This window comes from Filicampus tigris, chromosome 3 (genome assembly GCF_054856515.1).
Source record: "Filicampus tigris isolate MCC_2025a chromosome 3, RoL_Ftig_1.0, whole genome shotgun sequence".
Classification (NCBI taxonomy): domain Eukaryota; kingdom Metazoa; phylum Chordata; class Actinopteri; order Syngnathiformes; family Syngnathidae; genus Filicampus; species Filicampus tigris.
In genome coordinates, this window is record NC_141219.1 from 28,652,027 (window position 1) to 28,670,732 (window position 18,706).

Below are 18,706 nucleotides of genomic sequence, written 5' to 3' on the forward strand. Positions count from 1 at the left end.
GCTGGGCACTTGACCCTCTTTTGCCGGTCCGGCCGCGACCCTCCACCTTTGACCTGGGTACCTCTTCCGGCTTCGACCCACGCCCTTATTCATAAAAATGATCTGTCTAGACTATTAGCGTTTATGTGCGAACAATGAGTCCATTAAATCACTTTTTAATGTGACGATTGACAACCTAATGGAAACTGGAATAATTATGCTCTTTAATCAACATCTTAAAATGTCTCGAATGCCAACCGCAAGGATTATCTCAGCAAAGGTGAAGGCTCACAAATAATTATTTCAAAGCATCTGTCAACCATATTTTATGAATATAAACCTTTTTCAGACACAGCACCATTTTCGGAGGTTAATGCAAGTCTTGAAGCGGAAGTCAACTCAGGCCCACTAGTTGAAACACAGCATTCTGATTAATTTTGCACTTGTGGAATATAAATTAAGCAGCAAAATGCACTCGTTTTAAGACATCTCTGCCATTTTGTCTTCCGTCAGCTGAAAATGACATCACAACTGCTCACAACGACCAATCATGGCTGACCTGTTTTCTGAATCTGACTCATGATTGGTCGCTGTGAGCAGTTGTGATGTCATTTTCAGTCGACAGAAGACGAAATGGCCTCCCGCAGAGATGGCTAAAAACGAGTGGATTAACACTTATTCCACAAAGACAATATTAATCAGAATGCCCTGTTTCGACTAGTGGGCTTGCATAGAACACATTCTTGAAAAAAAAATGTTTGCATTGACTTCCTCTTTAAGAGCTTAGCAAACTGATTGTTTTTTTTTTTTAAACATTTATTATTATTGTTTCCGCCAATTACGTTTTACAACTTTGAGTCTGAGAAGACTGAGGACAGCATCCTTCAGCTAAGCTTGTTCAACCTGCCAAATAAGATGCTGACCCAATGCACTTTGTACCACCACAACAGATTGCTTGCGCTGGCAGGCAGGACAGGAAAAAAAACACATCACCTTCCTGATGTATGCCGCAGCAAAGATTACGACAGACCCCCCTCATTCAGTCTGATGAGGGTCTCGAGCTACTTCCCCTCTGGTAGCCACAACAAGGTGATTGCTATGAGAACAACAGAGCACACTGTGCATTTTTCTCCCCTTCAAAGGCTTAATGTGATCATCAATTTGAGTGACGATTTCATCATTTCATGATCATCATTTTGTGTATTATGTTGCACATAACAGTTAAATGTCATTTTAACCTGCTACAGGATGTCTGAATGTAAAGTTGGGGTTATCATGACAGGTTCTTGTTTTCTTCAGTAATTCTGTTACCATGACCACTGATTTGTGTGTTTTTTTTTTGTTACATTCTACAGTCGTCTTTATATACGGCAAACGTCCGTTTGGATATATCCAATTGGTTTGAAAGCTTCAGTTTATTCACAGTGCAAACCTCTGAAGACGGCTCAGCCTCAGTGTCTGTGTAATGTCACAATACATCATCCCCGTAATGGCTTTGAAATCATGAATGCATTGTTTAGCATTTATCGATGTCATGTCAGATACACATCAGCAAGACTGTGGCCAGCCCTCTCCAACATGCGCCATCATTTTCAGCTGACTGATCAAACTCTGTTAGAGTGTCAGTGACAATCATTTTGATTGATTCTATTTTACTGTCATAACATGGAGCAGGGAAGCAAATACGTCTTTCCGTTCAAACAGTACTCAAGTCATTCTTATTTATGTGGTGCTAATTCACAAGAGGTGTTCGCCCAAGGCACTTTATGCATGCATTGAAATGCAATAAAAGAACTATGGCGACAGAGAAAACTACTCCATTCAAATGTACTGTATATGTTAAAACAAATTACAAATACATACATACACTCAACCAAAATATAAACGCAACACATTTTTCTTTTTGCTCCCATTTATGTGTTTTTCACAATATCATCATTTCTTTCAAAAATTGTTCACAAAGCAGTCGAAATCTTTGCTGAGATAATCCATCCCACCTCACAGGTGTGCCATAACAAGAAGCTGATTAGACACCATGATTCGTGCACGTGTGCCTTAGCTGCCCACAATAAAAGGCCACTCTGAAACGTGCAGTTTTGTTGACGGAAACGCCAACGGAAGCCTGTTCCCGTACTGCACTGACAGAATTTCTGAGCTTGTGGATATCTGTCATTGTGTATATTGCGAGGGAGGGATGGAGGAAAGGAGGGAGCAGGTCTTCTTTTTATGTTGTGTCTTGATGTTTTTATTGTACAGCACTTTGAGTTGCATTTTTACGTGTGGAAAGCGCTATATAAATAAAATTTGATTTGATTTGATTCATCCGCGAAGAGAACACCTTCACCTCAAGATTTAGAGTGGTTTGCGAACAATTTTTGAGAGAAATGGCGATATTTGTGTAGGTGGAGAAGGTTTTAGACATCTGTTCATCTCATAAAAAATCGGAGCAAAAACAAAAGTGTTGGGTTTATATTTTTGTTGAGCGTATATAAATTACCATTACTCTTACACACACACTTTCAGTTTGGCATTAAATTACATGTACTTAGCAATGTTATATACAGAGCTGGGCATTTTACTAAAATTTCCCAGTCCGTTTATCACCTTCCGCCAACAGCCGCCGTCTGTTTATCCGCCATTTTGTCCAGCTGGAACAAATAGTAATCGCCTATAGGCCGGTCTGACTATCATTTTAAACAGGCGTCCGTTTGCATATCTGTCTGCAAACTTCCACCAAATGTCACCCCTCCATGCGATATTATGAACGAAAGACTCACTTTGGCATGAAAGCCTCACTGCGGCCGGGCTAAATGTGTCTCCTTTTAGGAATTTTTTTCCCTTTTTATATCTTTTAGGACCTCGGCCGTGGCCAAAGAGAAATGGAAGCCTCACCGCAAAAATAGACAATAAACGACTATGCTTCTGACTACGCTTAATCCGTTTTTTTTGTTGGGTTTTTTTAACGTTTTCCGTCTATTGTTTATTGCCTACAAAATGGACGTCCGTCATAGGTGGACAGATCCATCACATAGGCGGAATGCGCAGCTGGTTATATGTATGGTGCCACAACAAAAGTAAACACATAATACACTCACTGCTGTCATAAACCGATGCATCAAAAAGGTTTGATGCAGATTCTGTATTCCACTTCAAGAGATTATTCGTGATCACATATTCACACTAAACAAAATACCTGAAAATAATTTCCTACCAAGACAAATTATTTCAGGCTACCCAAAAATTACAGAATCTTTGACACAGTTAAACAAACGCCAATGCGCATTAAAATATGATTTAAATCTTATGTTCCAAGAAGTATCTCCCACAATCTTCTGTATAATGTATGCATATTCCTCTAATGCTCGGTTTTTACATAAAGTTTCCAGTGCCCATGGTTCATTTGGCCATTTTCCCCTCCATATTCAGGTTGAATAGCTACCTCCACCCAGACCGTGCGTGTTGTGTCAGACCTTAGTGGAATGCAAGACATCGTGCCCGGCCAGTAATCCACCACACAACGTAATGGCCATCATCCAACCAAGCTTAATGAGAATCATCACAAAATGTGGCAAAGTGGGACAAAACTTGAAAGGACCATAAGAGTCCAGGGAATACAAACGATGTCCGTCCCACCTCTACTACTGATCGCCTCCCAGTAGTTATAGCCTACGACGTGCTATCACGTTTAGCTACTTTCATATCGTTTTACTTCGGCTAACCAGGCTTCTCATCTGCATCGTCACTGCTGTGGTCATTTTTTTCACAATTTAAAATAGGACTGAACAATGACCGCTGCTTTATTTTGGTTGGCTTCATATACCAATGTGTATTTCATGTGTTTTTTTATAGTGTCTAGATGGGTTCAGTGCTTACGAAGTGCAGTCCACCTGTTTACATAATGATTGTGTCATGAAACAAGAAACGTTGAAGTGATAAAGCCACACATTAGTTTGCATCATTACTGTCATCTGATTTATGACTTACTGATTTATGTTCATACCACATTTGTTTGGTAGAATTTTGTGAAGTTATCAATTCTTAAAAAACTGCAAGTCATAGTGCTTAGTGAGTTAAAAACCTACAAGTGGATAAATAAACTGATTTTCATATGAATCCATGTATGGTTCATTTGCCCAAAACATTTTTCTACAATAAATCTGATATTGTTTATTGCAATACAGATTCATGTATCGCTTGTGTTTGATTAAAAAAAATACACGGGAGGAGAACCTTGAAAAAAATAATGGCATATTAAATGGCAACTGCAATATTGAGGGTCAAAACAAAGACAATTAGACTTTTATTCCAAATTGTTCAGCCCTTGTTTAAAAGCCTGTCCTAGCATCCACGCCAATCACATCCTGTCACGTTTGTCCATCGCCCCGCGTTGTCTCCTGCATCGTGCTTTGTCCACGGCGGCCTGAAACTTGACTGCCGTGGCCGCCGGGGACATAATGTAAAGGTACCGCAACAGCATTCATACGTCGTGGCATGCATACGAATGCTATTTCTCAACTGAGCTCTTGCGCTTGCATTCATTTTGTTTGTACTTTCTTCTTTTGGTGCCACTGTACATTCTATTTTCAGTCGGTTTAGTTGGGTTCATGTAAAGACATCTGTGCGATATCCACCAGACATCCCAATTGCATTTCAGAGCAGTCTGTCACAAGTCAGAATATATTGCAATTTAGGAAAGTGTCAACTTACCCTGGTTGCAGAGGGTGCCAAAGAAACCAGACAAACATTCGCAGTGGCCAGTGATGTGGTGACAAGCCCCGTCGCTGTGGATACACTGAGGACATGATTGGCTACACCGATGGCCATAGAAACCAGGTGAACATGCTGCGCAAGACACACACACATACGCACATTTGAGAAGAGTGTCTGTCATGGGGAGACTGACATTTTCATTGTTATAATCACGATGTGGTTTCTCCCACCCATATTCATTCATATACGTAGGCTACTGTTGTGTGGTCTTTGCAAAACGTGTACCTGTAAATGTATTTCCCTCCCTTTGTGTCAGCCTCTCTGTAGCATTCCTTTTGCTTTGTATGCCTTCCACCACTGATCCTCCCGCATAAGTCTTGCTAAAACCTTTAATTTGTTTGAATTGGTGTTAGCCTAAGTGGAAAGCCAGGCCATGGAGACTCTCTACCATTTCTCTCACGCTCCTAATTAAGACAATTGACTAAACTTTGAACCAAGAGCTTGAATTGATCCCACCGATGCAGGAAGAAACAGAAGAAACACAAGAAAAAGCGCCGGGGGGGGGGGGGGGGGGGGTGCAATCCATATACTGTATAAATGGAAAGCCATGAACACTGTACCATACATACGCTGTCAGACGTCCTTCTATCCACTTTTTCCAAGTCTCTGTTTTCAGGCATGCAATTCAAGCTTTAGACAGATTTTCAATCAAAGGTAATGACTTCAGATTTGAAATTGTTGCTGACCGAAAAGCCACAGGAGTCATCTGGAAGCACACCTACCCGCAAGCTGCTGTAAAAGCGTCACTCTCGTGTTCGTCCAGCGCCTACGGATATGACGCACAATTGTGACACTTCTTCCAATTTCAAGTTATTTTGAAGGCAGATATGAATAGGCAGATTTTGTACAGGAGTCAAGCAAGTTCATAACTGTGTGGCCTAATTAAATAGTAGCAGTCTGTAATAGAAAATAAAATGACCATTCAGCATCCTTTACAAAAAAAAAAAAAAGAAACAAAAAAAGATTACACATTGGAAAAAAAAAACAGCGAGCAGGGTTAGGGATGTTGTTCAGCTGGGCAGGTGTGACCATAGCAGCTTTCTTTGACATACCGGCACTCATTTATAACATCATTGAGTAAATGTAGCATTGCAGCGTCTATATTGAATATATCTGTCAGCCATTTAAATGATGATCCATCCATTGGTTCTTTTATTAGGGGTGAGACTTGAAGATTGAGGAGAGTGCCTCTCATGTGAATCCCGTGCCTCGGATGGCAGAGCACCCTAAGGGACAATGAGGCCGACAAGTCTAAGTTTTCCCTTTTTAGGGGGCTCCACACAGTGGCCTGGAGTCTTTGGATGATGGCTGAAAGGTTCTGTTGTTGTTGTTGCTGCACACATTCTCACTGGGTTTATCGGACCTGGCGTAGATCCAGCAGGATACTTGGGAACCTGATTAAGTAGCGGGGAACTAACCCTTGTTTTTAAACAAAGCCCTAAATCGAAAGATATGCTGAAGTCATTATCTGTAATAGAAAGCGGCTATTGATAGAATTAAGACATGTAAACAGAGACTCACCTCGTTTTGGTGCTGTAGGGCCTTAGTTTCTATATTAATTAGCTGTGACATGAATAAAAGCTAGGCACGATGGGCAAGTGGTTAACACGTCTGGCTCGAAGGTGCTAATTCTGACGTTCTTGTTAAACTTAAATGCATCAGTAGTTGAAACAGAACATAACCGTCCGGACATACGCAAGTTATCTCCGTTTCAGATCTTTACCTCCGGGGGAAGAGAGGAAGGGGAACTGATCGAGGTCATTTTCAAAGTGGGGGGGACGTGCCCAGTACCATCTGAGGCCATGTTCGCATGCATGTATTTATGAGAGAAATACATACGTCCGACATCCACCACACGTCAGCAGAGCTTGGTCTGCCTACGCCCAGATCAAAGTCACAAAAATTGCGTTGGACCAACCGTCTCCCGTGCACCGGCACTTGCCCACTTCAACATATCAAAAAGATTAACTTGTCCGTGGCTGATTTATATGAGAATGAAGAAATGTGGAAGTGAGCAGAGCTACATAGATTTAGGCTGGGACGAGAGCACAGTGCTTCTTTGCTTAACCCCCCCCCCCCCCCCCCCCCCAAAAAAAAACACTGCTTCTTTGTTGATCACGGTTAGGACGAGCGAGGCATTTAACACCAGTCAGGATATTAACAGAAACTGAAGTGGAAATGAGTAGACGTGCACATTTATTTGGATGATGAATGGCCCCATTTTCTCGATCGACAACACGCCATCCAATTTGGAAAGTAAACAGCCGAAAAGGTACGCTCCAAATATAACCAGTCGGGGTTCGTGTGCGCATTCATGGTCTTGTCCGCTTCAGCTTGTGAAAGTGGAGGAGCAATCGCCACGGTAATTTTGATTTTGTGGAGGTTTTCATTATGAGATCACGTTTTATGTCAATAAATGGGCAGAACACTTTTATACTTTCACAGGTCGAAGTGGACAAGAGCAGTAATGTGCATTTGCATTTTGGGGGCGATCGGTCACCGTTTTAGACAACAGAACTGACAAAGCGAGCAATATTACGACGCTTGGCTCCCTCCCGTGACGTGGACAGCTGATACCGAAAACATAACATAAGCCACGCCCCAGACAGGGGCGGGGAAATTTGTCATAAACATATTCACAAAAAAAACCCTTAAATCCCTACAGAGTCTTTTGGGGGGGCACTTTGGTACTGATGTCATTTTTACATGCAAACTTATTATATAAGTGCCAATGTTAAGCTCACCCAAGAGTCCCTTTAACATGAATTGAGTCTTCACACAGACAAATATCATTAACAACATATAAATGAATAATTTTAAAATTTGAGTATGAATGAATCAATTTAAAAGTTGAGTAAATTTGTTATTTGAGATGTGTGTAATAAACTTGTAGCCCTTTGCATTAAACACTACATTACTACAGTATTCAAGAAGTTGCTCTCAGTCAATATGCAATACGAGGATTCTACTTGTGCTATCGCCATTCTTTCATACTTGATGGAATACATACTTTCATTTTTGCTGTAATGAAAAGCTTTGTGTGTGTGTTATCCTTCAACTTCCTGCTGTTTCATTCCAAGAGCTTCCTGCAAAGCTCAGCCGTACCTCTAATATACCATATTTAATGGTCTATGTGACAGGTGTCAAACTCAAGGCCCAAGGGCCATTTTATGTGGCCTGCAAAAGCAAATCATGTGAGTCAACTTCCATGATCCTTGATAATATGCGTACCAAAATTTCAATTTTTTCATTTATAACACAGAATTTTGCAAGAATTTATTTGGTATCCTTTTTACAGTAACTTGAACAATAATTCAACAAACTATTATCCTGGATTTCTGATTTGAAACTAGTAATCCATCAATAATAATAATAATACGTAATAATTAGGGCTGTCAAAATTAAAGCTTTAACTATGGAGATTAATTAAAATTTCATAACGCACAAAAAAAATTAACTCTGTTAACTCAGTCTTATTTACTTCCTGTAGCAGCTGACCTCTGCTCACTGTGCAGCCAAACTTAGAGGAGAGTCACTGTCGCAAAGACAGACTTTTACGTAGTTTTGCTTTAAAAAGTTGCTTGACGGCTCATTGGAGAAATCCTAAATAATTTGCACCTTTGCACAGCCAAATTCAAATACCATATTACCGTACGTCTTTGGTGTATCGTTCAACTGTTGGATTTTACAGGAAAAGAATCATATTCAAGGATCAAAGAAAGCTATTAGAACAGTCTTTGAATCGAAATAGACTTTTATTTTTTTTCCACATTAATTCCAAGATTTTACTCAAGCTTCGTAAAAAATTGTAGTTGAAAAATACGATTAATCGTGATTAATTATGGAACATTTAGCAATAAATTAGTTACAAAATGTTAATCGTTTGACAGCACTAGTAATAATACAATGGGGTTATCATTAAAAATTCATTTCCACCCTCATAACACCCGTCTGTGGGAAGCTGGAACTACAAAGTGGCCCATGGCAAAAATTTGTTTGACACCCCTGTGCTGTATATGTTTTCACTTTAGTTTATATTCACAACAGTTGTTTTTTTATCTTAACTAACCAAAAGCTTGATGATGCTGTTTGGTTTCCCCAATGTAGAGACAGTCTCACTCCTGATTGCATTACATAATAGCTGAACCAATAGCTGTGAATTGTATGACTGTATGTTTAAAATACACAGAAACTGTATATCTGACAAAACGAGGACTTGAGTAACGACTATGCTATTTGTTCTAACTTCTCTTGGTACATGACATACCCATTAAGCATACAGTACACATGGTGGGGATTTTGTTTGCTGTTATTCAAGGTAGGCCAGGATTCGGTTTCCATAGGTAAGGGCAAGTCAAGGGCTAAATATTGGTACTACTCATTACTGAGTAGTCCAGAAATTGCAATTGACTTTTTACAATGCCCCAGTACTACCATTTCCATACCATTATTCCCAATGCCAAATCGTATTTCTTACTTCGTTTGCAGTTGGTGCCACGGTAACCAGGGGCACACACACATGCGCCATCCTCAGAGGAGCACGAGCCTCCATTCACACAGGTGCAGCTGAAAGAACAGTTGGGTCCCCAGTGTCCCTCATTACACACACTGTCACAATGGACACCTGTGGAAGACCAACACACACACGCACACACAAACATGTAACTGAATTATGATTGAATTTAATACATTTACTTGAATAAAATAAAAATGTTTAATGTGTAAATGCTTATGTAAAAGTGTTTGTTTTACCTTTTTAAAGAAAAAAAATAACAGCTACATTTTTGCAGCAAACTCCACCCTGAGCTCTTGATCATGTAAGTGGTAGCTGGGCTACAGCATCTTACACACTGATCACCATGTAACTTATTCAAACCTTCTATATAACTTCAGACCGCAGACTGCATGGGAATGATAACCTCTATTTAATTTCATTGGATTATCGATCTATCTATTACCCCTCTGAACTCCTGAGCTGACTTTGAGGGTGCTGTGCACCTTGCCCAAGAGAACTTCATCAAGGCACAAGCAGTACAATTTGTATCCAGTAGCATCATTTGACTTGTTTCTTACACACTCAAAAACAAGAAGCAATCTGTTCCATTTCCAAAGCATGTTTTTGCTCTACCCATTTTGATGAGGAGCCAGCGGGTGGTCATATGATAACTATCCCAACATGAATCACAAAATGTTAAGTCGGTTTGTTTTCCAAAAGGCTGAACCAGCTGTACTTCTCCTGTTCTCTCCGATCACACTTCTGATGTCAGTTTAATAAATCCAATCAACAATGTCAGTTCTTGTTTTAACGTGAGATCTGAGAAATGTCAAATGTGGTGTGCGGTATATTGACGATCTGTGCATGACATCCATTCCTTTCTTCCAATAAAACAGAATATATTGTTATATCGAATTCATTCAGCTACCCACTTTCTGCCGCTTATTCTGTTCAGGGTCAAATATAGGCAGGGTTGGGAGGGTCACTTTAAACATTTATTCCAATACAGTCACCAGTTACCTGTTAGTAAATGTATCTAGTAACGTAATCCAAGTTCCATAATATTAAAGTAATGTAACTTGAATACTTTAATTACTTCTGGATTACTCCAATACCAAATATACTCCAATACTAAAAGCTGTATTTCAAACAAATTCAAAGAAACAAAAAAAAAGCATGCTCTCTCTCTCTCTCTCTCTCTCTCTCTCTCTCTCTCTCTCTCCCTCTCTCTCTGCACTCTGGATGTTCTCCCCGTGCCTGTGTGGGTTTTCTCCGGGTACTCCGGTTTCCTCGGACTTTCCAAAAACATGCATGGTAGGTTGATTGATCACTTTAAATTGCCCCTAGGTGTGATTGTGAGTGTGTACATTTGTTTGTCTCTGTGTGCCCGGCGATTGGCTGTCAACCAGTTCGGGGTGTCCCCTGACTACTGCCCGAAGACAGCTGGGATAGGCTCCAGCACCCCCGAGACCCTTGTGAGGACACGCGGTATAGATTATGGAATGGAGTATATATGTACAGTATATGATCGGATAAGGTCCGCCATGCCCTGGTCACGCACATGGTTGGACGTCATGAACAGACCTTGACTGAGCTCAGGGAAGTTGTGGCTATGTTAGCCAACTGGTGCGAGCATTAATCTGATGAGTATAGGGGGGAATCCCAAATCACGCACATCACTTCTGGCATTTCTTGCGGAATTTAAACGAGTCTTTGATCACCGTGTCGAGGGCAAGGAGGCTGGAAGTCAACTATTGGACGATGCCCAAAGAAACGTCAGTAGTGGACTATTCAATAGAATTTCGTATCTTGCTTTACAGACAACTCTGCTTAATGCCGTATTTTCCGTAGAGGATTTAAGGATGAGCTAGGTGTCCGGGATGATATCTGTCTGAGGGAACGGCACAGACAGTGAGACATGGAGCACCCTAGACACTAAGTGAGGTCCACCCCGACGAACCAGCTGACTTCCTGGAGTGACCCTTGGGTTGCTTCACTCGCCATGGAGCCGACAAGGGGAATCCCGGTAACCGGTGACAAGCCAGTGCAAGTTGGTGGAGGTTGCTTCAATCCGGCACAACGATTGACATCCAGACGGGAGCCTGCTTCTACTGTGGTCAACTTGGACACAGGGTATCCTCCTGCCAGGCTAGACCTCCACACCGATTCGTCTCTGGCTCTGAGGCATCAACGACAAGTGGAAACCCAGGCGGCCAGTTCCAGCAGAAGTCACCAGTGTGAGTACTTTGAGGACAGTTCGGAACATTTTAACCTGGTGACAGACTATCATGCCAAGAGGCTCGAACTGGTGGGAGAAGTCTCAGGATTTGAGCATGGCATCAAAGTAACTCCCTTAATCGACTTGGGGTCCAATGATTGTTTTATCGATCCAGGTGTCTTAGTGGTTCTTAGATGTCCAAGGGACCAACCCTCCTACTTCACGAACCTAGGCATGTTAGATCTCAACAGGCGCCTCCTGGCTTAAATGCAACGCTTTTTGGTTTTGCCTTCTGAATCCGCTCCTGTCTTTTTGGGGTGACCTTGGCTTAAGTTACATGTCCCAGACATTAACTGGGTCACCCCCGCCTTAGAAAATTGGAGTGTTTTCTGTCATTCCCATTGCCTAAAATCCACAGAGGTCAACAGTCCACGACTTGCTGAACCTAGTCCTGAGGTCATAGATTTTGATAAGGTCCACTCAGACTATCATATTTGAAAAAGGTGTTTAGCAAGGATCAAGCTCTGTCATTGCCTCCGCATCGACCTTATGATTGTGCAAAGAATCTCGTCCCGAATGCCCCATGACCAAACTCAAAATGTACCAAGTGTCTCAACCTAAACAAGAAGCACGACATGAGTACATTTCAAAGTCACTGGCTGCCAGCTTAATCCGTCCTGCTTCTTCAACTGTGCAGTGTTTCTTTTTTTTTTTTTTTTTTTTTGACAAGAGGGACAAGACACTGCATCCGTGAGCACCGACATTCTAAAATCTGAACGGTTCCGGGAGAACCCGAATGATAGATACGGTTCCACTCCATTCCGGGTTTTCGGTGCCCATCTCTATTGGAGGGTGCCAAGGAACAGTTCACAGTTTTCACGAACCACTAGAACCTGGCCCTACATCAGAAGAGCCAAGCGACTCAACTCACGGCAAGCCTGGTGGGCGCTGTTACTCGCCCGGTTCAGCTTCATATTTATCTACAGAAGTGGATCCTTTAACACCAAGCCCAATGCTTTTTCCAGGCTTCATGATCTGGCTGTGGAGGACCAGTTCCGAGACCATCATTCCCAAGGACCGAGTGGCGGGAGCATTGCAGTGGGAAGTGGAGAGGAAAGTCCAGGAAGCCCTGTGTATTGCTCAAGTCCCAGACGGATGTCCACAGATCCTGATGTTCGTCCGAGAGCAGTTGTGCGCCGAGGTACTACAATGGGGACATGCTTCACGGATCGCCTGCCACCCCGGAGTGGGGCGCACCCACTTCCTCATCTACCAGAAGTTTTGTTGGCCAGGGATGCGGAAAGACATTGTAGAATTCCTCAACGCCTGCTCGGTTTGCGCCTGCAATAAACCATTCCATCGGCCTCCGGTTGGATTACTACGACCCTTGCCAATCCCATCGCATCTTTGGTCTCGTGAATTTTTCAGAATCCTCTGAAAAATAGTTGACCCATTCTGTTGCACTTTTTCACATTCCAGGACTTAATAAATGTGCTGATGTGTTATGAGTTGTACTGGTCCCTATGAGTCCCAGCTGTTGTGGGCACGTGAGGTAGACCTACACAACATTAGACAGGGGTATCAGTGCTCAAGCTTGTCTTCAGAAAAACAGATAAACACACCCTTTGATGCTAATGCAGGTTATTACTGTCAGTTGCATATGTAGCACAAGTTTAACCAAAAAGCCAAGAATCCTCAAAATCAGCCTAAGCTTTTTGCCCTTTAATCTTTCTCATGTCTCTGTCTTTCATCAGTTTTACATGTGTGTCCTAAGAGAGAGTCTTAAAGAATGGATCAGAACTGCCAGTGTTCACAGGGGACAGTCTGGAGGCTGCAGTACCTTTGAGACTCACAGTACATGAATTCATATTTATACACACACACGCACACACACACCCACACGCACACACGCACGCATGCTCACACAGCAGGACAGTGTGCAAATAGAGAATTTCTTCATCCCTCCTCTGTTACTTGGCATATCAGTAGCTCATTAGAAAATTCCTTTGACATAGAAAATGAGAGAATATGAGAGTGGAGTGTCAGCAGCCATAATAATGACTCAATTAATAAACTATCTTTGAGCCATATGGTGGGGGCAAAGGAGTTGCCCTGTCCGTCAGGCGGTTGTAATGAAAACCCAGCGTGAATCGAGAAGTAGCGGATGACAAAGGTGAACCAGATACTGATCAAAACAAGGCCACTTCACTGACTGCAATCATATGAAACCAACACCGTCATTTTTTGTACTGGCTGCCTCAAAGTCCATAAGCAGCGAATCCGGATCTTTTGTGTATTTTTCATATACTTCCACTTTCGTGGGTATTCTGGATGCATCCTTCAAAATCATCCATCCATCTATTCATTCTTCTTTTCTGCAAACTGATTCTTTTTACGACCCACAGCTTGTGACCGGAGGTGAAGGTAGGAACAGGTAAACAGAGATTTTCGCCTTTCGGCTCAGCTCCTTCTTCACCACATTAGACTGATCATCATCACTGCAGATGTTGCACCAATCCGTCTGTTGATCTCCATTCTTCCCTCAGTTGTGAACAAGACCCCAAGAAACTTGAACTCCTCCACTTGGAGCAGGATCTCAAGTGTCAATGATTCCAGGGTAAATCTTGTCAACATACGTGTCTGTTGGACTGAGAAAATCCTCAAAAGTATTTTCCTCTCACTGCCAACTTTACTTTCAGCAGCACCGGTCAGCTTTGGGACTCAGAACAGAGTAGATGCCTGAATATGAACTTTGCCCTTATTTGTTCATCAAATGATGTGTCTTTCGACTGACTGATAGACTTTGTGTATATTGACTTTACTAAACCTGTTGGATTGGTAGTGCATGGAATGTATCAGTGACTCCTGTCTCATTCATTTGTGCAACCAAATTGAGCGTCTAAGGCAGAAATCAACATAAAAGCCCTAAGTTAGTTGAAAAGCCTGAGCCTTAAGTGACTTCTCTTATGTCTTAACAGCGGGCGCACGACTTACCTGTCCAACCTGCGACACAGCGACAAGCGCCTGTTACAGGATCACAGCCATCAGCGTTTGCACAGTCACATCTCTCTTTACAGTCCAGGCCATATGATCCCTCCTGCAAGCCAAGAAGCAAATGAGCTACAGTATACAAAACATTTCAACTTTACCAGATTGCAAAAAAAAAAAAAATAACAATTGTTAATTAAGGGGAAAAAAGTGAATTCCGTGAGCACTAACATGACAGGGTATGTCACACAATTCGTCCCTCCAGCCAGGAGAGCAGGTGCAGGTTCCATTAACAGGGTCACAGGCTGCCCCGTTAGCACACTGACAAGTCTGATTGCAGGTTAGACCCCAGTTTCCACTGGAGCATGGGATGGAGCAGTCAACTCCTTGCCAACCTGGACATAGAACCAAACTGACTATTACTCATAAAGCACTTTTTTTGCATCTGAATTTTTGAAATACATTTGTATACATTAACATGAAACATCTCGCATTACTTGGAAGTTGACCCCGAGGTACATAAACAACGTGCATTAAAACAATGTTTCCCACACAAAGTTTTTTACAGAACGCAAAGGTAGTAAGGGTATGCAATCTTTGTGAGCAAGCACAACGTTTTTGTGAGGGAATGCAAAAGAATTCGAGAGAGTGCAACATTTATTTTTGTTTCTTCCATTCCACCTTAAGGGCTACGTAAAATGATTGTTTTTTGTTTAAGTAACAATAAAGTGCATTGAATTACAGTATATCTTTTGTGAGTAATTAAATGTTGGTGTTTTCCTAACCTTAACTTTTACGAGATCCAATCTTTGTAAAATCTCAAATTTTAGAAGTGTTTTATAATGTATGTGTTTTTTAATCGTGTAACGTTCTACTTATGTTTCCTTCTTTAAAATTGAAATGTGAGAACTAAAGTCTGTTATCTAGCAATAATGGGGCAAGTGGTATTAAACCCTCTGTTTGACATCAATATGTAAAGAAGGGACAATAATGACCACAAATACAGGCTGACAACCTTCTCCGCAGACGCACGAGCCATCGACGTGTGAGCATGATATCTCATTGTGACAGAAACATGACGATGTGCAGTTGGTTCCATACAGGCCTGCAGGACAGAGAATAGAGCAGTCCTCTTCCTAATGTTAAAAAAAAAAAAAAAAAGTAAATAATACAGAAATGGAAATCAACAGTGAAGAGAGTGCAAATACGGGGATGATTACGCAACGATATACAGTCACTGATTCACTCATTTTCTATCATTTATCCTACTTATGGTCACAGAAAAGCTGAAAACTATCCCATCTGACATAGGGCGAGAAGAGGACTAAACTCTGGGCTGATCACCAGTCAATCACATGGCACATACTGGAACAAAAATAATGTTTTTTCCGATGCGGGATGAATGATGCAAGAGTACATCTACCGAACCACTTTTGAGCCCAGGAGAACATGTAAACTCTACGGAGGGTTCAGCACCAAGCTGTACTGCTGTACAGTATTGTACTATGATAGACACAGAATGGTTGATTTATTGAAACACCTACTCACTCACCTTCTTTGGGGGGAAAAAAGAAGCACTGCTGTGGTTGATGAGATTAATGTTGAAGGTTAGCTCGAGTGGTTGGTAATGAAGTGATCTTTAATCCTGACCATTTGGTGCCCACACTTGCTCAGCATTTTGACAAAAGGAAAACATTTCAACCCTAAAACAACAGTCCTCACCATAAAATATCACCCTGCTATTCAAATAGGGCCGACTAAGTGCATGGTGAAAAGATTTACATTTACAGTTGGTCTCGACAAACAACTTCTCAGCCTAAAGGAAGCGACCACCACCAAAGAGACACACAAGGCTTGCCAACACCAGCAGGAGACTTCGATTACGTCCCAAAAAATACAACGTTTTGGGGGGCAGATTAAAGTGTAGTGTCAGTTAATACCAGTATTCATACGGACTAATAATAAAGTATATAGTACATGAGTGAATGTTGACTCTGGGCTAAAATTGGTGGTTCTCCATTGATACATGGCTGGAAATGAAGAATAAGCACACAACAACAATGTGCACCCTCCTTCCCACTTGCACCTTCATCAAAAAGCAGAATAGCTGACAAGGAGCGAACTTAGTGGCACCCACTGGGAACCCGGTTGTTGTCCTGCCGAGTACGCAAAAACAGCCCTCACTGGAGTTCCATGTTCTTAACTGTGGCATGTTGCAAACGCAGAGCACCTCCGGGGACATTATTGTTGTTTGTACGAGGAAAGAGCAAGTTAGTGTCATTGTGACCATTTGCTTATAATGATTTGAAGCTTGAAAACACAAATAATCTAGTGTGACTGGAAGTTTTTAAACAAGAGAGTTAATATTTCTTTGAAATTGCTGTAAAAGCTTGTCTATGGAAATAGTGGACATGTGGACAAGTCTGTGCAAGTAAATCTCGACAAACAACAAGACTTGTGCCCTATATCATTAGCCTGGTGTGAAAATTAACTCAGTTATTGTTTAGGAAACATACTCCAGAGGGTGGGCAATTAACAAAATGTTGCCGGTCTGTCATTCATCACCTGTCAGTGGCCTGGGCACCTGTCCGCAATCGTCAGTCCTTCAAAGCCGAACCAAACTGTAATCGTATATATATATGATATATATGATCTGATTTGGTAATGGACCCTTTCTCAAATATAATGGAAGATAGCAAGTCTGTTTATAGCAACTGTCTCGCCCAGAAGAAAAAAAACAACTACCCATAACTATTGCTCTTCACTGGAAAAACTTTAAAAGACACCAAAGACGCTACTGCTGAGCAGCACCAGGACCAGCAGGCCTGGTCAGAGGGAAGGTCAGTGAAATACACGTGAGTCACTATTCATATTTTTTTGTGTGTCCAATCTTGTAGATTGATCATTAAAATTAAATGTTACTTCTAAAAGCAGTCATATTTTTTAATAGGAAAATGTGTATACTCAGTTAGAACTGAACAAATTAGATTTTTATTTCTCAAATAAATGTTTTGGCCTGAAAACAGGTTTTGCTTTCATTCTATAACAGAGTAGTTATTATTTTAAATCTACAAAGGTGTGAGAGAAATGTGAGAAAATGTTAATGGCTGTCTGAGATGTGTGGTGAGGGGTTTTACAGCCTTAAAACACATATAATAAACAAAGAAACAATGATGAATAATTTATAAATTATTTTGGACTTTTTTTTTTCCTGGTATATTATGCTATAAAAATGCAGTATGGCGTCGTGAAGTATTTCCATAATTTAGAGGGAAGAAAAAAGGAAGAACACGCGACAAAAACCATACAAACACTAATCTTGGGTAAATTCCACCCGCAAAATACTCTATGTTACTCTCTATCACTAATGTGGAGTGAAAATCACCCTAACGCATGCCTCTTGAAAAAAACATCGATGGGAGGAGGGAAACAAACATATTATTAATGGCATCAGTGAGCAGCCTGAAGCTACCCAAGGACCCAAGCAACTCAGACAGCAGCAACACAATGAAAATCACACGACAAGAATCGTATGGGTGAAAATCACCCGACGTTAGTGTTCTAGTGTAAGAGCAGGCAGGTGTAATCAGATTGATCAGGTGCAGCTGCTGCTGCCTCCAACACCAAAACCCATATCTGAAAATATTAGAACAAAACTCGCAATACTTTGGGTGACATTAGTGTCGGAATTCCGACGAGGACTGAGAAGTACACTTGAGTCATTCCGGTAAAATCATCCAAAATATTGCGAATTCCATTCCAATATTTTCAGACTAAGATTATTATATTTTTATCCTACTCCACATACATTTTGGTGGGAATGTGTCATGTTTTTTTTCCTTCCAAAAGTTGTTTTCACTCTATGGTGCAACCTTATGACGCGAAGTGAATTAAAAATATTGTGAGTTTCATTCTATTTTCACACTAGAATTATAATATTTTTAACTATGCCCACATCAATTGGGGTGAGCATCTGTCACATTTTTTTTCCACTAGGTGACGGAATGTTTCCACTGTACGATGCAATGTTATGACGTGGCGAATAAAAAAAATATTTTGAGTTTCGTTCTAATATTTTCATGCTATGTTTATTCTATTTTCATCCACCACCACATACATTTTGGTGGCAATTGGCCACGGTTTCGGGATGTAGCGGCTTCTATAAAAACTAACTCTGAAGCTCGCAGGCTGGCTACATTGTCAGTCATTGTGCTGTAACTTTCTTTTCTCCAAGGAAGAACAATCCTGACGATAAG

The 18,706-nt window shown here is 41.3% G+C and overlaps 1 protein-coding gene across 8 annotated transcripts in view; it reads right to left on the reverse strand.

The window, feature by feature from the left end:
- LOC147150535 (multiple epidermal growth factor-like domains protein 11) overlaps nt 1-18,706 on the reverse strand; it is a 143,608-nt gene that overhangs the window by 17,551 nt on the left and 107,351 nt on the right. For all 8 annotated transcript variants that reach the window (XM_086025415.1, XM_086025416.1, XM_086025417.1 and 5 more), the window contains exons 11-15: nt 15,466-15,586; nt 14,682-14,845; nt 14,457-14,559; nt 9,227-9,373; nt 4,687-4,821 (exon numbers count right to left, since the gene is read on the reverse strand). In XM_086025415.1, the coding sequence (XP_085881541.1) occupies nt 4,687-4,821; nt 9,227-9,373; nt 14,457-14,559; nt 14,682-14,845; nt 15,466-15,586 (670 nt within the window). The remainder of the gene's footprint in view (nt 1-4,686; nt 4,822-9,226; nt 9,374-14,456; nt 14,560-14,681; nt 14,846-15,465; nt 15,587-18,706) is intronic.